Here is a 15,010-nt window from a genome sequence, read left to right on the forward strand (position 1 = left end):
TCTGTAAGTCTTCACAAGGTTGCCACACACTGTTGTTGGTATGTTGGCCCATTCCTCCATGCAGATCTCCTCTAGAGCAGTGATGTTTTTGGCTTTTCGCTTGGCAACACGGACTTTCAACTCCTTCCAAAGGTTTTCTATAGGGTTGAGATCTGGAGACTGGCTAGGCCACTCCAGGACCTTGAAATGCTTCTTACGAAGCTACTCCTTCGTTGCCCTGGCGGTGTGCTTTGGATCATTGTCATGTTGAAAGACCCAGCCACGTTTCATCTTCAATGCCCTTGCTGATGGAAGGAGGTTTGCACTCAAAATCTCACGATACATGGACCCATTCATTCTTTCATGTACCCGGATCAGTCGTCCTGGCCCCTTTGCAGAGAAACAGCCCCAAAGCATGATGTTTCCACCACCATGCTTTACAGTAGGTATGGTGTTGGATGGATGCAACTCAGTATTCTTTTTCCTCCAAACACGACAAGTTGTGTTTCTACCAAACAGTTCCAGTTTGGTTTCATCAGACCATAGGACATTCTCCCAAAACTCCTCTGGATCATCCAAATGCTCTCTAGCAAACTTCAGACGGGCCCGGACATGTACAGGCTTAAGCAGTGGGACACGTCTGGCACTGCAGGATCTGAGTCCATGGTGGCGTAGTGTGTTACTTATGGTAGGCCTTGTTACATTGGTCCCAGCTCTCTGCAGTTCATTCACTAGGTCCCCCCGCGTGGTTCTGGGATTTTTGCTCACCGTTCTTGTGATCATTCTGACCCCACGGGGTGGGATTTTTCGTGGAGCACCAGATCGAGGGAGATTATCAATGGTCTTGTATGTCTTCCATTTTCTAATTATTGCTCCCACAGTTGATTTCTTCACTCCAAGCTGGTTGGCTATTGCAGATTCAGTCTTCCCAGCCTGGTGCAGGGCTACAATTTTGTTTCTGGTGTCCTTTGACAGCTCTTTGGTCTTCACCATAGTGGAGTTTGGAGTCAGACTGTTTGAGGGTGTGCACAGGTGTCTTTTTATACTGATAACAAGTTTAAACAGGTGCCATTACTACAGGTAATGAGTGGAGGAAAGAGGAGACTATTAAAGAAGAAGTTACAGGTCTGTGAGAGCCAGAAATCTTGATTGCTTGTTTCTGACCAAATACTTATTTTCCACCATAATATGCAAATAAAATGAAAAAAAAACAGACAATGTGATTTTCTGGATTTTTTTTTCTCAGTTTGTCTCCCATAGTTGAGGTCTACCTATGATGTAAATTACAGACGCCTCTCATCTTTTTAAGTGGTGGAACTTGCACTATTGCTGACTGACTAAATACTTTTTTGCCCCACTGTATATACACACACATTATCACTAACATCAATATACAACCCATGTTTCTCTGATATCACATATGCAGCCACAGTCACTAAAGAACCTCATCTGTAGGCAGCACATGTATGTGAGTGAGCCAAATGAGCCATATCAAGCCTAGATCATTGCCTACATCTCAGTGTCTAGAATGAACAAGGGACGTGCACTCAAGGCCTCATTCAGATGTCCGTGTGGCATATTCGTGTATTATCCGCTTTTTGTCACAGACACAACACGTACCCATTATAATCTATGGTGCTATTCACATTTCAGTATTATTACACGGTCCGTGTAATTGTGCAAAACACACGGAGGCATATCTGTTTTTTTTTTTTTTTTTTTTAAGTGTCACGGATAAAAAAGGCCAATATAAGTCTATAGATCAGTTATAGACGCATACAGCACATGGATGACATCAGTGTACAGTCCGTGTGCTGTCCGTATTTAACACTGCTAAGGATAGGAGGAGATTGGTAAATTTATTTATCCATCTGTGAAAAACATTGATGACAACTGATTGCATAAATGGACACGGTCCTTACACTGATGACAACTGATGGTGAAAACAGACCATAAACTGATGGCATACAGATGGTAAAAACGGACACACGGACCGTACACGGATGACACACTGATGATATAAAGAGACACACGGTCCATACACTGATGACACACTGATGGTATAAACGGACCTTACACTGATGGCATACAGATAGTAAAATTGGACACAAGGACCGTACACTGATGACACACTGATGGTATAAAGGGACACACGGTCCTTACACTGATGGTAAAAACAGACCGTACACTGATGGTATAAACGGACCTTACACTGATGGCATACAGATGGTAAAATTAGACACAAGGACCGTACACTGATGACACACTGATGGTATAAACGGACACACTGTCCTTACACTGATGACAACTGATGGTAAAAACAGACCATACACTGATGACACACTGATGGTATAAACGGACCTTACACTGAAGGCATACAGATGCTAAAACCGGACATACGGACTGTACACTTGTAAGGGAATGGAAAATGTTATTTTCTATCTTTTATCTCTTTCTCGTATTTTCCTGGTATTGCTACACGTTCATGTGTATTACCATTATGTGTGTGTCACATAGGTACTGCTACACTATTCTGTGTTTTACCTTAAGGGATAAAAGTGTAATGCATATTTATGTTAATGCTATGTATAACTACTGTTATAGTTGTAGGGAAAGCGTAGTACCCCAGTTAGGCCACTAGATGTGGGTGGAGCGCATACTCAGCCTGTAAATAGTTAAAGTAGGGGGAGCTAATGGCCATTAAGCTGAGCAACAGCTGAGATTTCAATCAGTTGGGCGGGAGCGCCCTGACAGGGCAGTTAGCTCTATAACATTAAAGACACGGGCCCAGCCGTCCAGGGCCTGAGGGCCACAGATGACAACACTACAGAACACAGCAGCCCAGATCACAGCCACACAGTTCACAGCAGCGCAGAACATAGCAGTGCTATGCTACAGATGGTAGACAGTTGGCAGTGGTACGGCAACACAGATCGCTCATTATGAGGCAGCTTGCTACGTGGGCAGACGCCCTTTTGTCTGGGGCGAAACAGACAGGGGAACTCCCAAAAATGGTGAAGCTGGACAGGGGAGGATGCTGAGATGCTGAACAGGATGGGACGTCCCAAGAATGTTCTGGAAGAAGACAGTGAGAAGCTATGGAAAGTGAAAAAATTGTGCACTCTGGAATCTGAGTTAACCACTGTAAAGAAAATGGATGTGCTGTGTACAAAAATGAGTAAAGCTGTTATTGTTAAAGTTGAACGGGACTGTGACTGTTTGTTCCACATCGTCTGAGGAGAACATGCAGCGTACTACAGAAAGCTGTGAGAACAATGGAGCTGCAGGTATGCTGACAGGAAGCTGTCATGTCTATGTGATGGGAGGCCAGGACACCATTGCCCCGGAGTCCTTACAATGATGACAACTGATGGTAAAAACAGACCGTACACTGATGACATTCTCATGGTATAAACGGACCTTACACTGATGACATACAGATGGTATAAACGGACACACGGACCGTACACTGATGACATACAGATGGTATAAACGGACACATGGACCGTACACCGTACACTGATGGCATACAGATGGTAAAAACGGACACACGGACCCGTACACTGATAACACACTGACGGTATAAACGGACACACGGACCGTACATTGATGACACACTGATCCAAAGCACTGTTGGTAAAAACGGACACACGGATCATACACTCATGACACTGATCCATAACACTGAGGACACCGGCACCATTATTTCATGTACGTGTTTAAATATGGATGCGTGAAGAAGGCCATAATATTGGGGTCAATTGAAATTAGGATATTTAAATTTTGTGTGGTGAAAGGGCACATTTATATGTAGTTGTATCAAGCTTTTATCAGTTTGTTTGTTGTGTGCCTGCTTTTACCATCTGGGTGGCATCCACTTTTTATGTACACAAAAAATAAAGGTTCCATATGTCTCCTATCCATTAGACCAGTGTTTCCGAAACTCCAAACCTCACTCCCCCGCCCCCAACAGATCATGTGTTCAGGCTTCCCTTAGTATTGCACAAGTGAGAACCTGTGATCATCTAGTATACTGATGATAATTCCATCACTAAAGAAATTGAGAGAACATGATATATTGGGTTGTGGAGGCCGTGAGGACTGGAGCTGGGAAACAATGTATTAGACAGTAAAACACAAACAGTACTAGGATGTTACACTGTTGACATCCGTGTCATGTCTGCCTGGACCCTTTGACATGAATTGGCAATGTGTGATTTGCACGTTGGATCAAACTCTGACATGTCTCTATTTTTTTAAATCAGTTTTATGCTTTGGGCCTTGTGAGATTCCAGACTAGCAATGGACTATCATAATTACTACCCATTATGGTGCCAGATTAAAGGAATTTTTCTTTAGTTCTTGAAGCAATGTGGTTTTACATAACAAATAATAGGCAATAATGGCTCAAGGGGAGGAAGGAAGATTTGCTTCCGAAACGTACGTCGGGGCTCTTGCAGCATGGGGTGTCCAGGGTCTCTCCTTCTGGTATGTGTGTAGTTACCTTGGTCCTTATTATTTTGTGTCCTAGGCAGCTGATCGGTCGGGGATTATACCCTCAACCTCTTACTGACTGGCCGGCTCTCCATTGTGTGTTTTTTACATGTCTGCTAGGACAATTGAAATTTGTCTATCCTTTAGACATTATCTTTCTCACTACCAGATGTCATGCTATAGTTATATCTGACCATGCTTGTGTTATGGACACTGTACATTTTCCGTTCTGCTATTTTTTATGCCACTCTTGTTGTGCCACTGCGCCTTTTTTAACCTGTGTCTCTAATAAAGATTTGTGATTTTTCTACCTACTTCTGGACGTCTATGCACTGGTTCTTTTCTCGCTGTTTTTTTTTAGACATATCAATTCTGATTTTATAGATACAGGTCGCTCACATTTCAGTGTGGGCACAAATAAACCAGACGCACAAAGTGACTGTGAAGTGTAGGCGTTAGTACAGACCCTTGTTAGTCATAGTACTGGTATCACAATAAACATAGTAATAAAGCAATGCCTGGTAAATACAGCAAGGAAGTGATAACTAGGACCCATTATGTGATCAATATTGGCCACTACAAACAGCATTTTCTATGTATATTTATTAGCACATGCAAGGCAATATATACAGAAATAGGCTAGAGTCAAACACAACGTATAAAAATACGGTCCGTATTTTACGGTCATAATACGCAGAAATGTTCCCTGAACAGTATACATAGATTCATATTTCATAGAGTTCTACATAGCATAATAGCCGCTAAATCAATTGCTGGTTTCTGTGAAATTATAACAAAAACTTTTTCCCACGTTAGTTCACCTCCGGTCAGCCAGGGACTCCGCGCAGCCTCAGTGACGTCAGCGGTAGTCAGTGAGGCTGTGTGGAGTCCCCGCCAGACCTGAGGTGAACTCAGGAGCGTGGGAAAAAGTTCAGAAACTTTCCCACGCTTATTAGTTCATCTCCGGTCAGCCAGGGCGCCTGCGCAGAAATTAATTCATTCATTCTGCAGTGGTTTACAGCGGGGTTGGTCACATTAGCATCGGTCTCTGTTGGAATGCATCTCGTGTGGAATTATATCCAGTTTGGCTTTAGGACAATACTTTTTGTGTTTTTTCATTTAAGACAAATTAAATGAAGATAATAATACCAAAGAATTAGTGTTTGTAATCATTTTCAGGAAGAAACTGAGTATTATCTGACAGAATTGCAGGGGTGTCAATACTTTTGGCCACAACTGTATATATATATATTCTATGTGTATATATCTATTCTTTCTATTCTTTATTAAACATGTCAGTGTGATTTTGCTGTATCGCAAATGAATTGCCGGCTTTTGATAAAGGACACCGGTGCGTATTTCTCGCAAGTCACACGTCTGGTCCGTGTGAAATCCGTAGTTTTCTCGCCCCCATAGACTTGCATTGGCTTATTACGGGCGTAATACACTGACAATCGCAGCATGCTGCGATTTTCTCAGTCCGTAAAATACGGACGAGAAAAAATTGACTGATGGAAGCTGCCCCATAGATTAACATTGGTCCGAGTGCAATGCGTTGTTTATGCGCTTCGCACTCGTCCGTATTTCTCGCTAGTGTGACGCCGGAAATATGCTGTAGCTATATATGTGTGATATATATATATATATACCGCCTGGATATCCTATCTAGAGCAAACAATAATGCATTTAGTTGTTATATACTAAGAACCTTAGCGATAAAGCTTGAGCAATTAACGATAGAGTCTTCATATATGAATATAAAAGTCATCTTTAATCAAAAATACATTAAAAGTAATGCTGCAGCAAGTATAGCAGGAGGCCCGCACTAGCTATAGAATCCAGTGAATATGCAGGTGCGAGTATAGTGTGGCTGATATACAAATATATATTATTATACACACACCAACCACACTCTGTAATTAATGAATATAAAAACTAAGTTACCTCGTTCGTCATCGGTAAATGGGTTATACACTTTTAATCAAAAACGTCAATCAAGTGATTATTGCTACACACAATAAAATATGAGGCACTTGGTTTTAATTTTATATGAAAACTGTATAACATATCTACTAGTGACGAGCGAAGGTGTTATCTGAGCAAGCTGACGAAGGCGGTTTGCTAAAACGCGCGTTGGGGTTGATGGCACTCAGTAAAGGGAGCTCTGTTACAACTCTAAGTTCCTTAACCATGTTAGTACAGTATTTCATAAGATGGTGAACATTATGGGGAGCTGATGATTTCATGTTGGATGGTTGCTAACTATGTGCCAGTATGTAAATTGATTGTGATCATCTAATCTAACTTCCTACCTATCCTATGCATGTGTCTTTATACACACGTGGTCAAAATTGTTGGTACCCCTCGTTTAATGACAGAAAAAAAATAGATTTATTCTGTCGCTTTTGATACTATTATAAACATACCATTTATATGAGACATGGACTGTAGTTTTTGCACACAGACCTACAATTATTATACACAAATATCTTGCTCCCTCTCTCAACATTTGTCTTCTCTATCTCTGGGTGACCCCTATTTTAAATGTTTATATCAATTTCCAGACATTGTTTTTGTGATCACGTTTGTTGTCACCTGATTTAATAAAATATTATGTTTTCATCTATTTGACGTGTTGGGGACTTTATGGTCGGTTCTTTCTCCCCTTCTCCCTGTATATTACAAGACCCATCAGACAGTGTCAATTTCTCATCCCATAAAAAACAGCTTATTTTACCATGAATTAACAATTCTGGATCATCTTTCCGTAGAACTTTGCATTGTGCTAGCCCTCTGTTATTCCTCCCGGAAAAAAATAATACACTGACAACTGGGCATGAATGTTTGCCTTGTAGATAGGGAAATGTAAGCAAAATAGCCCTTTGACAAGGGGAATAACTGAGGATTAGCACAAGGCAGTGTAGACAACTACTACAACTGCTATTTCATGAAGAATATAAGGCTATATAACTACAAATCCATTTACCGATTGAAGAGGTGAAACCGCCATATATTTCATGTTACACAGAAAGAATTTTCAGATTCTGATGTGTGCGGCATTTCATACAAAAGTCACCTCCCGGCCCAATCACATCTATCCTGCAGATTCTGGCTGCCATGTACATCCTCATTCTACAAGATTGCTGTAATCATAACATAGCATACGTGACCCTGCTCTCCTGGGTGTACGCCGATCCGGCCCGTGACACTGCTCTCCTGGGTGTACGCGGATCTGGCCCGTGACCCTGCTCTCCTGGGTGTATGCCGATCCGGCCCATGACTCTGCTCTCCTGGGTATACAAGGATCCGGTCCGTGACCCTGCTCTCCTGGGTGTACAAGGATCCGGTCCGTGACCCTGCTCTCCTGGGTGTACGCCGATCCGGCCTGTGCCCCTGCTCTCCTGGGTGTACGCCGATCCGGCCCGTGACCCTGCTCTCCTGGGTGTACGCCGATCCGGCCTGTGCCCCTGCTCTCCTGGGTGTACGCCGATCCGGCCCGTGACCCTGCTCTCCTGGGTGTATGCCGATCCGGCCCGTGACCCTGCTCTCCAGGGTGTACGCCGATCCGGTCTGTAACCTTGCTCTCCTGGGTGTACGCCGATCCGGCCCGTGACCCTCCTCTCCTGGGTGTACGTGGATCCGGTCCGTGACCCTGCTCTCCTGGGTGTACGCCGATCCGGCCTGTGACCCTGCTCTCCTGGGTGTATGCTGATCCGGCCCGTGACCCTGCTCTCTTGGGTGTACGCCGATCCGGCCCGTGACCCTGCTCTCCTGGGTGTACACGGAGCTTCTGTCGCTGGTCCACATTACTGCACCACACACTCACTGACCTCCCCGTGCGCTGAAGTTCAGGTCCGCTGTGCTCGTGCTCCGGCTCAGGATCCACATGGCAGACATTTCCATTGGGGACTCCTGGCATCTTCCTTTTCTCCTGAAGGATGATTATGCAATAAAACCTTTTACAGTGAGATGCAATTATGGAAGAACACATCGCTGCTTACCCAGTTACTGTTGTGAGAAGAGTACATTGATTTATTAAACGGTCAGGGGTTCTACAGAACTGCAACGCAACCTTGGTTCATTACACGGACAGATGAACAACCCCATTACTATAAAATATGGCATAATGATGCTGGTAAAATCATAGATTTCTCTAGTTTTAACATTTTATTATTCAAAGACTACCAGAGGGTTAAAACATTAAAGGAATAAGATACTCACCATTTTCTGCGCCACCATCTGCTCTCCATTGCTGCTACAGTTTCATTTACAGACTATGAAATGATGTCACATCACCGATGCGGCCAATCAATAAGCTCAACATTTCGAGCTATCTACATTGGCTGAGATCAGTGATTGGCTGCAGCGGTGATTGGAACGGTAGACATAAATTGACTGTCACAGCCTGTAAATAGACACTGGGGCTGTTCCACAGCTGTATCTGCCCAATTTATTGTTTTAACTCTCTGCAAGTCTATGAATGATAAAATATTAAAATCAGAAAAGCCCTTTAAGCAACTTTCTAAATAGTCTTTATTACAAATGTTCTACTGTTTTGGAGCCTCTGAGTTTTGTGAGACCTTTTCTAGTGCTTTTGCAAAACTGATACAAATCTGTCAAAGCTTCTTCTCTCACTGGATTTCTCTACGCACCTTCCCTCTCTGTGTTAGAGATAGCAGGAGGGAGATGGAGAAGTTGTACAAAGATCTGTAGCAGAGTGAGGGGGAAGTATCTTAGAGGGCACAGAAAACAGGCCATCGACTAGGGGAAAAGCACATAAAGAGGAAATTAAGGTGGTGGAGCAGTGCTGACACACCAAAGGAAGTGAAGACTATAACAGTGTGGATACACACAGACCTCACCATCCAGCCTATATTACTAGGAGAGACACTCCAACAACAGAAAAATCTGAACTTACGATCCAGCTGCAAATTGCATATCACAGGCTCCTAAAATGAATGGAGCAATGAAGATTGCAGACTGAAGCTTAATGCATGTTGTTACCTTCAATGAGTTATCCAGGACTATTTTTTTTTTATTTTGTTTTTTAAATATGGGCCTAAACACTAAGGTAGTTGCTAACAGAGTCAATTACTTGCCTGTTCTACGCGGCTTCGGCTCAGAGGCGTCTCAGACCGTTCCCGACAGTGATTCAGTTTCTCCAGGTCAACAGAGCAGCTCATTCTCTTCCAGGCTGCTCTGTCGATGGGGCATAACTGATGGTGTTATGCTGTTTGATACCCGAAACCCCACAGTTAGGCAAAGGGGATCTGGCTGTCAATCAGCATGACGACGGCAGCCTCTCCCCGTTGACAGAGCAGAGCGGAAGAGAGCCTGCTGCTCTGACAACATGCTGTCAGAGGAAGCAGCTTAATCGCCGGCAGGAGTGGTCTGTGATCCCCCTCTACCGGTAACGAACAGCGCCAGACACAACAGGGAGGTAGTTAGAAAGGAGCTGCCTTTTAGATCTTAGGCCCATTGTAAAAAAAAAAAAAAATAGTCCTGGATAACCATGAACATAGGTACAAATATTTTGTTTCTATAGCCTTTAGGCTTTTTAACTCCTCTATAGCACTCAAGAAAAATAATATCTGTGCCTAAGAATGCCCGCTCATACATGTGATAAAACTGGAAACAAATGGGTTAATCTGCGCTGCCATTGAAGCAGAATGATGAGATGTCGAATCCAGTTGCAAGAGGTTTAATGGTCAATGCATTTCAAAGCTTTACAATCTCTTCATCAGGACAAACCACAATATCAAATATCTTATCATGGATTGTCCTGATGAAGAAGTTGTAAAACTTTGGAACGCGCTGACCAATAAACCGCTCACAATTGGATTCTACATCTCTTCATTCTTGTTCAACGGCAGCGTAGATTAACCCATTTGTTGCTAGTTTTTATCACATGTATGACGGGGCAATGAGTTTCGAGCTATGGATCTATATGTGATTAAGTCTGGATACATCTATAGAAGGCCAGTGAAGCTTTAGACCAATTACGTTTTCACTTTTTGGATGTTACAGTAAATGTACTTTCAGCACGGCGAAGATCCGATCATGCTGACACTCACTTGAGAAGGAACGTTCTTTGGTGGCTCAATTCTGATGGATGGGTCCCATTCTCCTGGTGGGAGCACAGTTACTTGATCCAAGAACTCGTCAATCCCAGCTAATAAGTCTCCTCTGTCCTTCGCTTTGTAAGCAACATCATGGAAAATCTTTAAACGCATTATTAGTTTATGACAGTAGTTGGTAAGGACGCCGATTGACATTTTATACAATCCTGCCATCAGGGTCAGATTTGGCTTTTAAACCTTATTACAATACGTAACACAGGTTGCTCCGCGCCATTCACGATGCCCTTTCCTTAGCAGCCGCCACCATACGAATTAGCTCACTTTCAGGCATGGAGGACACACACACAATATCAAATAATGATTTTGTACAAATAAAGCATTTTTTGCTCATTTCCTAGCAAGTAAATAGGTAAATATAGAGCAAAGACTGACCCTGGTGAGAGGCTCTTGGCAAATCCAATAAAACGGATCACATAAAACAATGGGTTATCAAAAGAAAGCAATATTATGCAATATATGCCAGATTACCCAAAACTTCACCCCAAGCTATGCTATCCACACATATAGACACATTAGGTTAACATGCAGAATACCATACCTCATCTGTCATTATAGTAGCCATTGATCGGCCAATCTCATGGTATTGTTGTGCTTTTCCTACTGGCCCCAGCAAGATGAATAAAAATCTGACAGACAAATGGTGAAATAGAAGAAAATGACAAACATTGCAACATTTTTCAGATTAAAGTGGTATTTCTATTTTGTCCATTTATATCATATCTATACAACATGCCATAAATGTATATGTTAGAGTCTTAGAGTGTTAGCGACTCCTGGAGTGGACCCTCTGGGTCGCGGCACCAACCCTCCCAGGGCGAGCTAGCCTAGTGAGGACCACCCCCTATACAGGGAGTGTCAGGAGCAAGCCCCAGGGGATATGATACCACGACTGCTGGCACCAGGCGGCCGGCTCACAGGAGATAACGAGACTGTGTGACTGGAGGGTGCAGGATACTAGGAAACACAGGAGAATACACTGGAGTGCGCTGAATACGGGATAGTGCAAGGAGGGTACACGTGGGCACATAAGGCGAGTAACACATCCGGAGGTAGACAAAGCAGGACGCGTGCAAGGAGCACGACAGAGTACAGAATGAGGCAGCAGTCGTGCCAGGAGGTGTAACAGAACATAGGAATAGAGTGAATGCCAGGAGGCACGACTGAGCGAGAAACAAGGGACAGGATACGAGAGGATGTGCCAGAAGGCACGTCTGAGCATGAAGCAACAAGGGTTCAGAGCAAGTGCTAGGAGCACCACAGAATAGCAGACAGAGCAGAGGACCTGAGAACAGCGCACAGCCAGGCTGGGACACAGCTGACCCAGCCAGGAAGCACAACAATAATCAGGCACCTCCCCTAGGGGGAGGTCATCTGATATAGCACATGACTACTACTGGTTCCGGGTCAGGACCTAGCCAGAAAGCACATGACTACTACTGGTTCCGGGTCAGGACCTAGCCAGAAAGCACATGACTACTACTGGTTCTGGATCAGGTCCTCCATTACCATAGAGAGGACCGAGCCCTATACAGCCCTGACAGGAGCGCGCAAGCGCAAACGTGACATGGAGGAGAAGACCCTGGGACGAGAGCTGCGCGTGCGCACCCGACGGGGACCCCTGAGGGACCGCCGTACCGGAGGGAGTGACGTTGGGGCCGAAGCCCCGCCTCCTGGTGAGCGCGGCATAACAGTATATTACAGTACATGCATCATTCTCAAGAAGAGGGCCCGATGTGTGCCGCTGTCAGTGGAGAGGTGGTCGGAATTGCCAGTCATTTATAAGGGAATTCCAACAATCTCTTCACTGAACAGAGAGCATGATTGGGCCCCGTACCAGAAATAAATGCTGATCCCATTAGTTAGACCTGGATCTACTGTACATTTATGGCATATCCTGTATATACGTGAAATGTATGAGATGCAGGCACCCCTGTTATGGGTTTACCGCAACAGAGAGGAGCCAGAAGATCGCAACGTTTGATGTCCTGCTCCTGCACTGATTAGAAGCACTTCACCTTCATATTAAACAGTGCAAGTTTCTTTTAGCAGTGCGGGGTGATCAGTTGAAATCTCCTGGAAGCTTTCCTGTGTTAAGGCTCTCAGCTGTATACTGTTTGCCACTCCTATCTCCTATATAATCTGGGACCTGGCTAGCACTCATTGTCAGAGTTAGCTTATGCTGCATGGCTGAAGGTTGTTGGTGGTTGTTATTGAAGAAGACATTTGGTAGATTTATCCATGACTGTTGCTAGGTTTTGAGTGTGTGATAATTCCCTTTCTTCTTCTTCACCGTTGGTTTAACCACATCCTCCACTGTTAATCTCTGTTGTCTGTGTGAGTATATTTAGTATTTTCAGTTATCCCTGTTCGTATTACCATATTAGTCTGGTTAGTATATTACGGTACACTACTACTCCCCTCTTCACTGGGTGGGGGAAGGGTACAGACTGAGGGCAGATTGAGGAGCTAAGGCAAGGTATGCGGCTCCAGCGTCTTCAACATCGGACGGTGGGCAGCACGGTGGCTCAGTGGTTAACACTGCAGCCTTGCAGCACTGGGGCCCTGGGTTCGAATCCCGCCAAGGACAACATCTGCAAGGAGTTTGTATGTTCTCCCTGTGTTTGCGTGGGTTTCCTCCAGGTACTCCAGTATCCTCCCACATTCCAAAGACAGGTAGGGAATGGGGAATAGGGATAGGGAATGTAGAATGTGAGCCCCATCGGGGACAGTGATGATAATGTGTGCAAACTGTAAAGCGCTGCGGAATATGTTAGTACTATATAAAAATAAAGATTATTATTATTATGTAAACCATGGAACAGGGCAAGCAAAGACGCCCCTAGCGTTAGGGACAGAGAAAGAGAGTCGTGACAACCCTTTTATTTTAGTTCTTTTTAACCTCTGTTGACAACAGCACTTTGAGATCTGGTTCTCCATTTCTCATTTTGGAAACCTGCTGCGATTTTTGTTTTATTGAAAAAAATGGAACTAAACAGAAGCCAGAAAGTCAATGATCAGTTACTTAGTGCAGTTGAAAAAAAAAACAAATGTACATCAAGTTCAAGCTCCACAAAACAGAATATCGAAAGGGAACTTAAAAATGCAGGTGTGAAGAGAGCCTTATATAAATAATTTTATTTATTTTGAGAATACTACATTTCCAATTTTCTTTTACTCTGCAATATAGTTTACAACTGAATGCTAAAGTGAATCTGCATTATGTAAGTTTATATAAACTTACTTTCATATCCGAGCATAAAGCTGACGTTCATGAGCTAGCCTGTAGCTATATGAGAAACACTAATTCTATGGTTTTACGTATCAAGACAATTAAAAAAAATAAAAAAAAAGGTTCTTAGAAGGTTTAGAAATGAGAAAAATACATGTGAATAACAATACAAGACAAATTACACAGTGTTTATTCTTAATAAAGAAAAACAAACTAGGGCAAAATACTGAAGCCATATGTGAAAAATGGATCAAAACTTAATGAGGTATTCCCATGTCCAAGATTATATCCCAATATGTAGTAGGTAAAATAATATTAGCAAATACCACAAATTAGAAATGTAGTATAGTTCTTCTGATTCACTATCTCTTTCCTCATGTGTAGGCATTGCAGGACCTTAGGGATCCATGGTTACATACACTGATAAAGTGACAGCTAGTTGCTAGTGGTCACAACCATGAATACGCAAGGTCCTGCATTACCTGTACATGAGAAAAGAGACATAGCGAATCAGATAAACTATACTACATTTCTAATTGGAGGTATTTGCTAATTAATTATTATTATTATGCCTACTAAATATTGGGATTGGATCTTGGAGATGGGAATACCCCTTTATCTCCATGAATCCATAGCTTGTAAAAACACATTTAGCAGCAATAACTTGAAGTAATGGCTTTCTGTACAACATTTATCAGTCTCTCACATCATTGTAAAGGAACTTTGGGCCCACTGTACTTTACAGCAAAGTTTAAAGGTGTTGTCCCATAAAGAAGGTGCATGTTAATTACCGGTAATAACTTTTTGATAAATGGCCTCACATTTGACTCCAGGCTATTTTTGTACAAAAAGGACGTCATGGTCAACTCAATGAAAGCAAGGTGTCTAGGATCAGTGGATGCACAACAAACCTAAATTGTTACCCATCCACCACTGTGCTTCACATTTGGTATGAGGTGTCTGTGAGGATATCTTGTCTTTAATTTTCATCAGACATGGTGCTTATAATCAATCTCCATATTTGTTTTGTATGTCCCATGGACATTGTTCCAAAGATCTTGTGGGGTTTTTTAGATGCAGTTTTGCCAAGTTTGGCTGTGGTGTCATGTTCTTTTTTGAAAAAATAGTCTTTCTCGTGACAACCCTTCCAAAGCCATACTCGTTAATT

The 15,010-nt window shown here is 43.1% G+C and overlaps 1 protein-coding gene across 1 annotated transcript in view; it reads right to left on the minus strand.

The window, feature by feature from the left end:
- Positions 1-15,010, minus strand: part of SLC4A8 (solute carrier family 4 member 8) — a 304,800-nt gene that overhangs the window by 62,780 nt on the left and 227,010 nt on the right. Inside the window, exons 9-11 of the mRNA XM_073576723.1 lie at positions 11,152-11,239; positions 10,548-10,694; positions 8,304-8,404 (exon numbers count right to left, since the gene is read on the minus strand). Of these exons, the coding sequence (XP_073432824.1) occupies positions 8,304-8,404; positions 10,548-10,694; positions 11,152-11,239 (336 nt within the window). The remainder of the gene's footprint in view (positions 1-8,303; positions 8,405-10,547; positions 10,695-11,151; positions 11,240-15,010) is intronic.

This window comes from Dendrobates tinctorius, unplaced genomic scaffold, assembly GCF_039654945.1.
Source record: "Dendrobates tinctorius isolate UK_male_01 unplaced genomic scaffold, ASM3965494v1 ptg000051l, whole genome shotgun sequence".
In the NCBI taxonomy this organism is placed as follows: domain Eukaryota; kingdom Metazoa; phylum Chordata; class Amphibia; order Anura; family Dendrobatidae; genus Dendrobates; species Dendrobates tinctorius.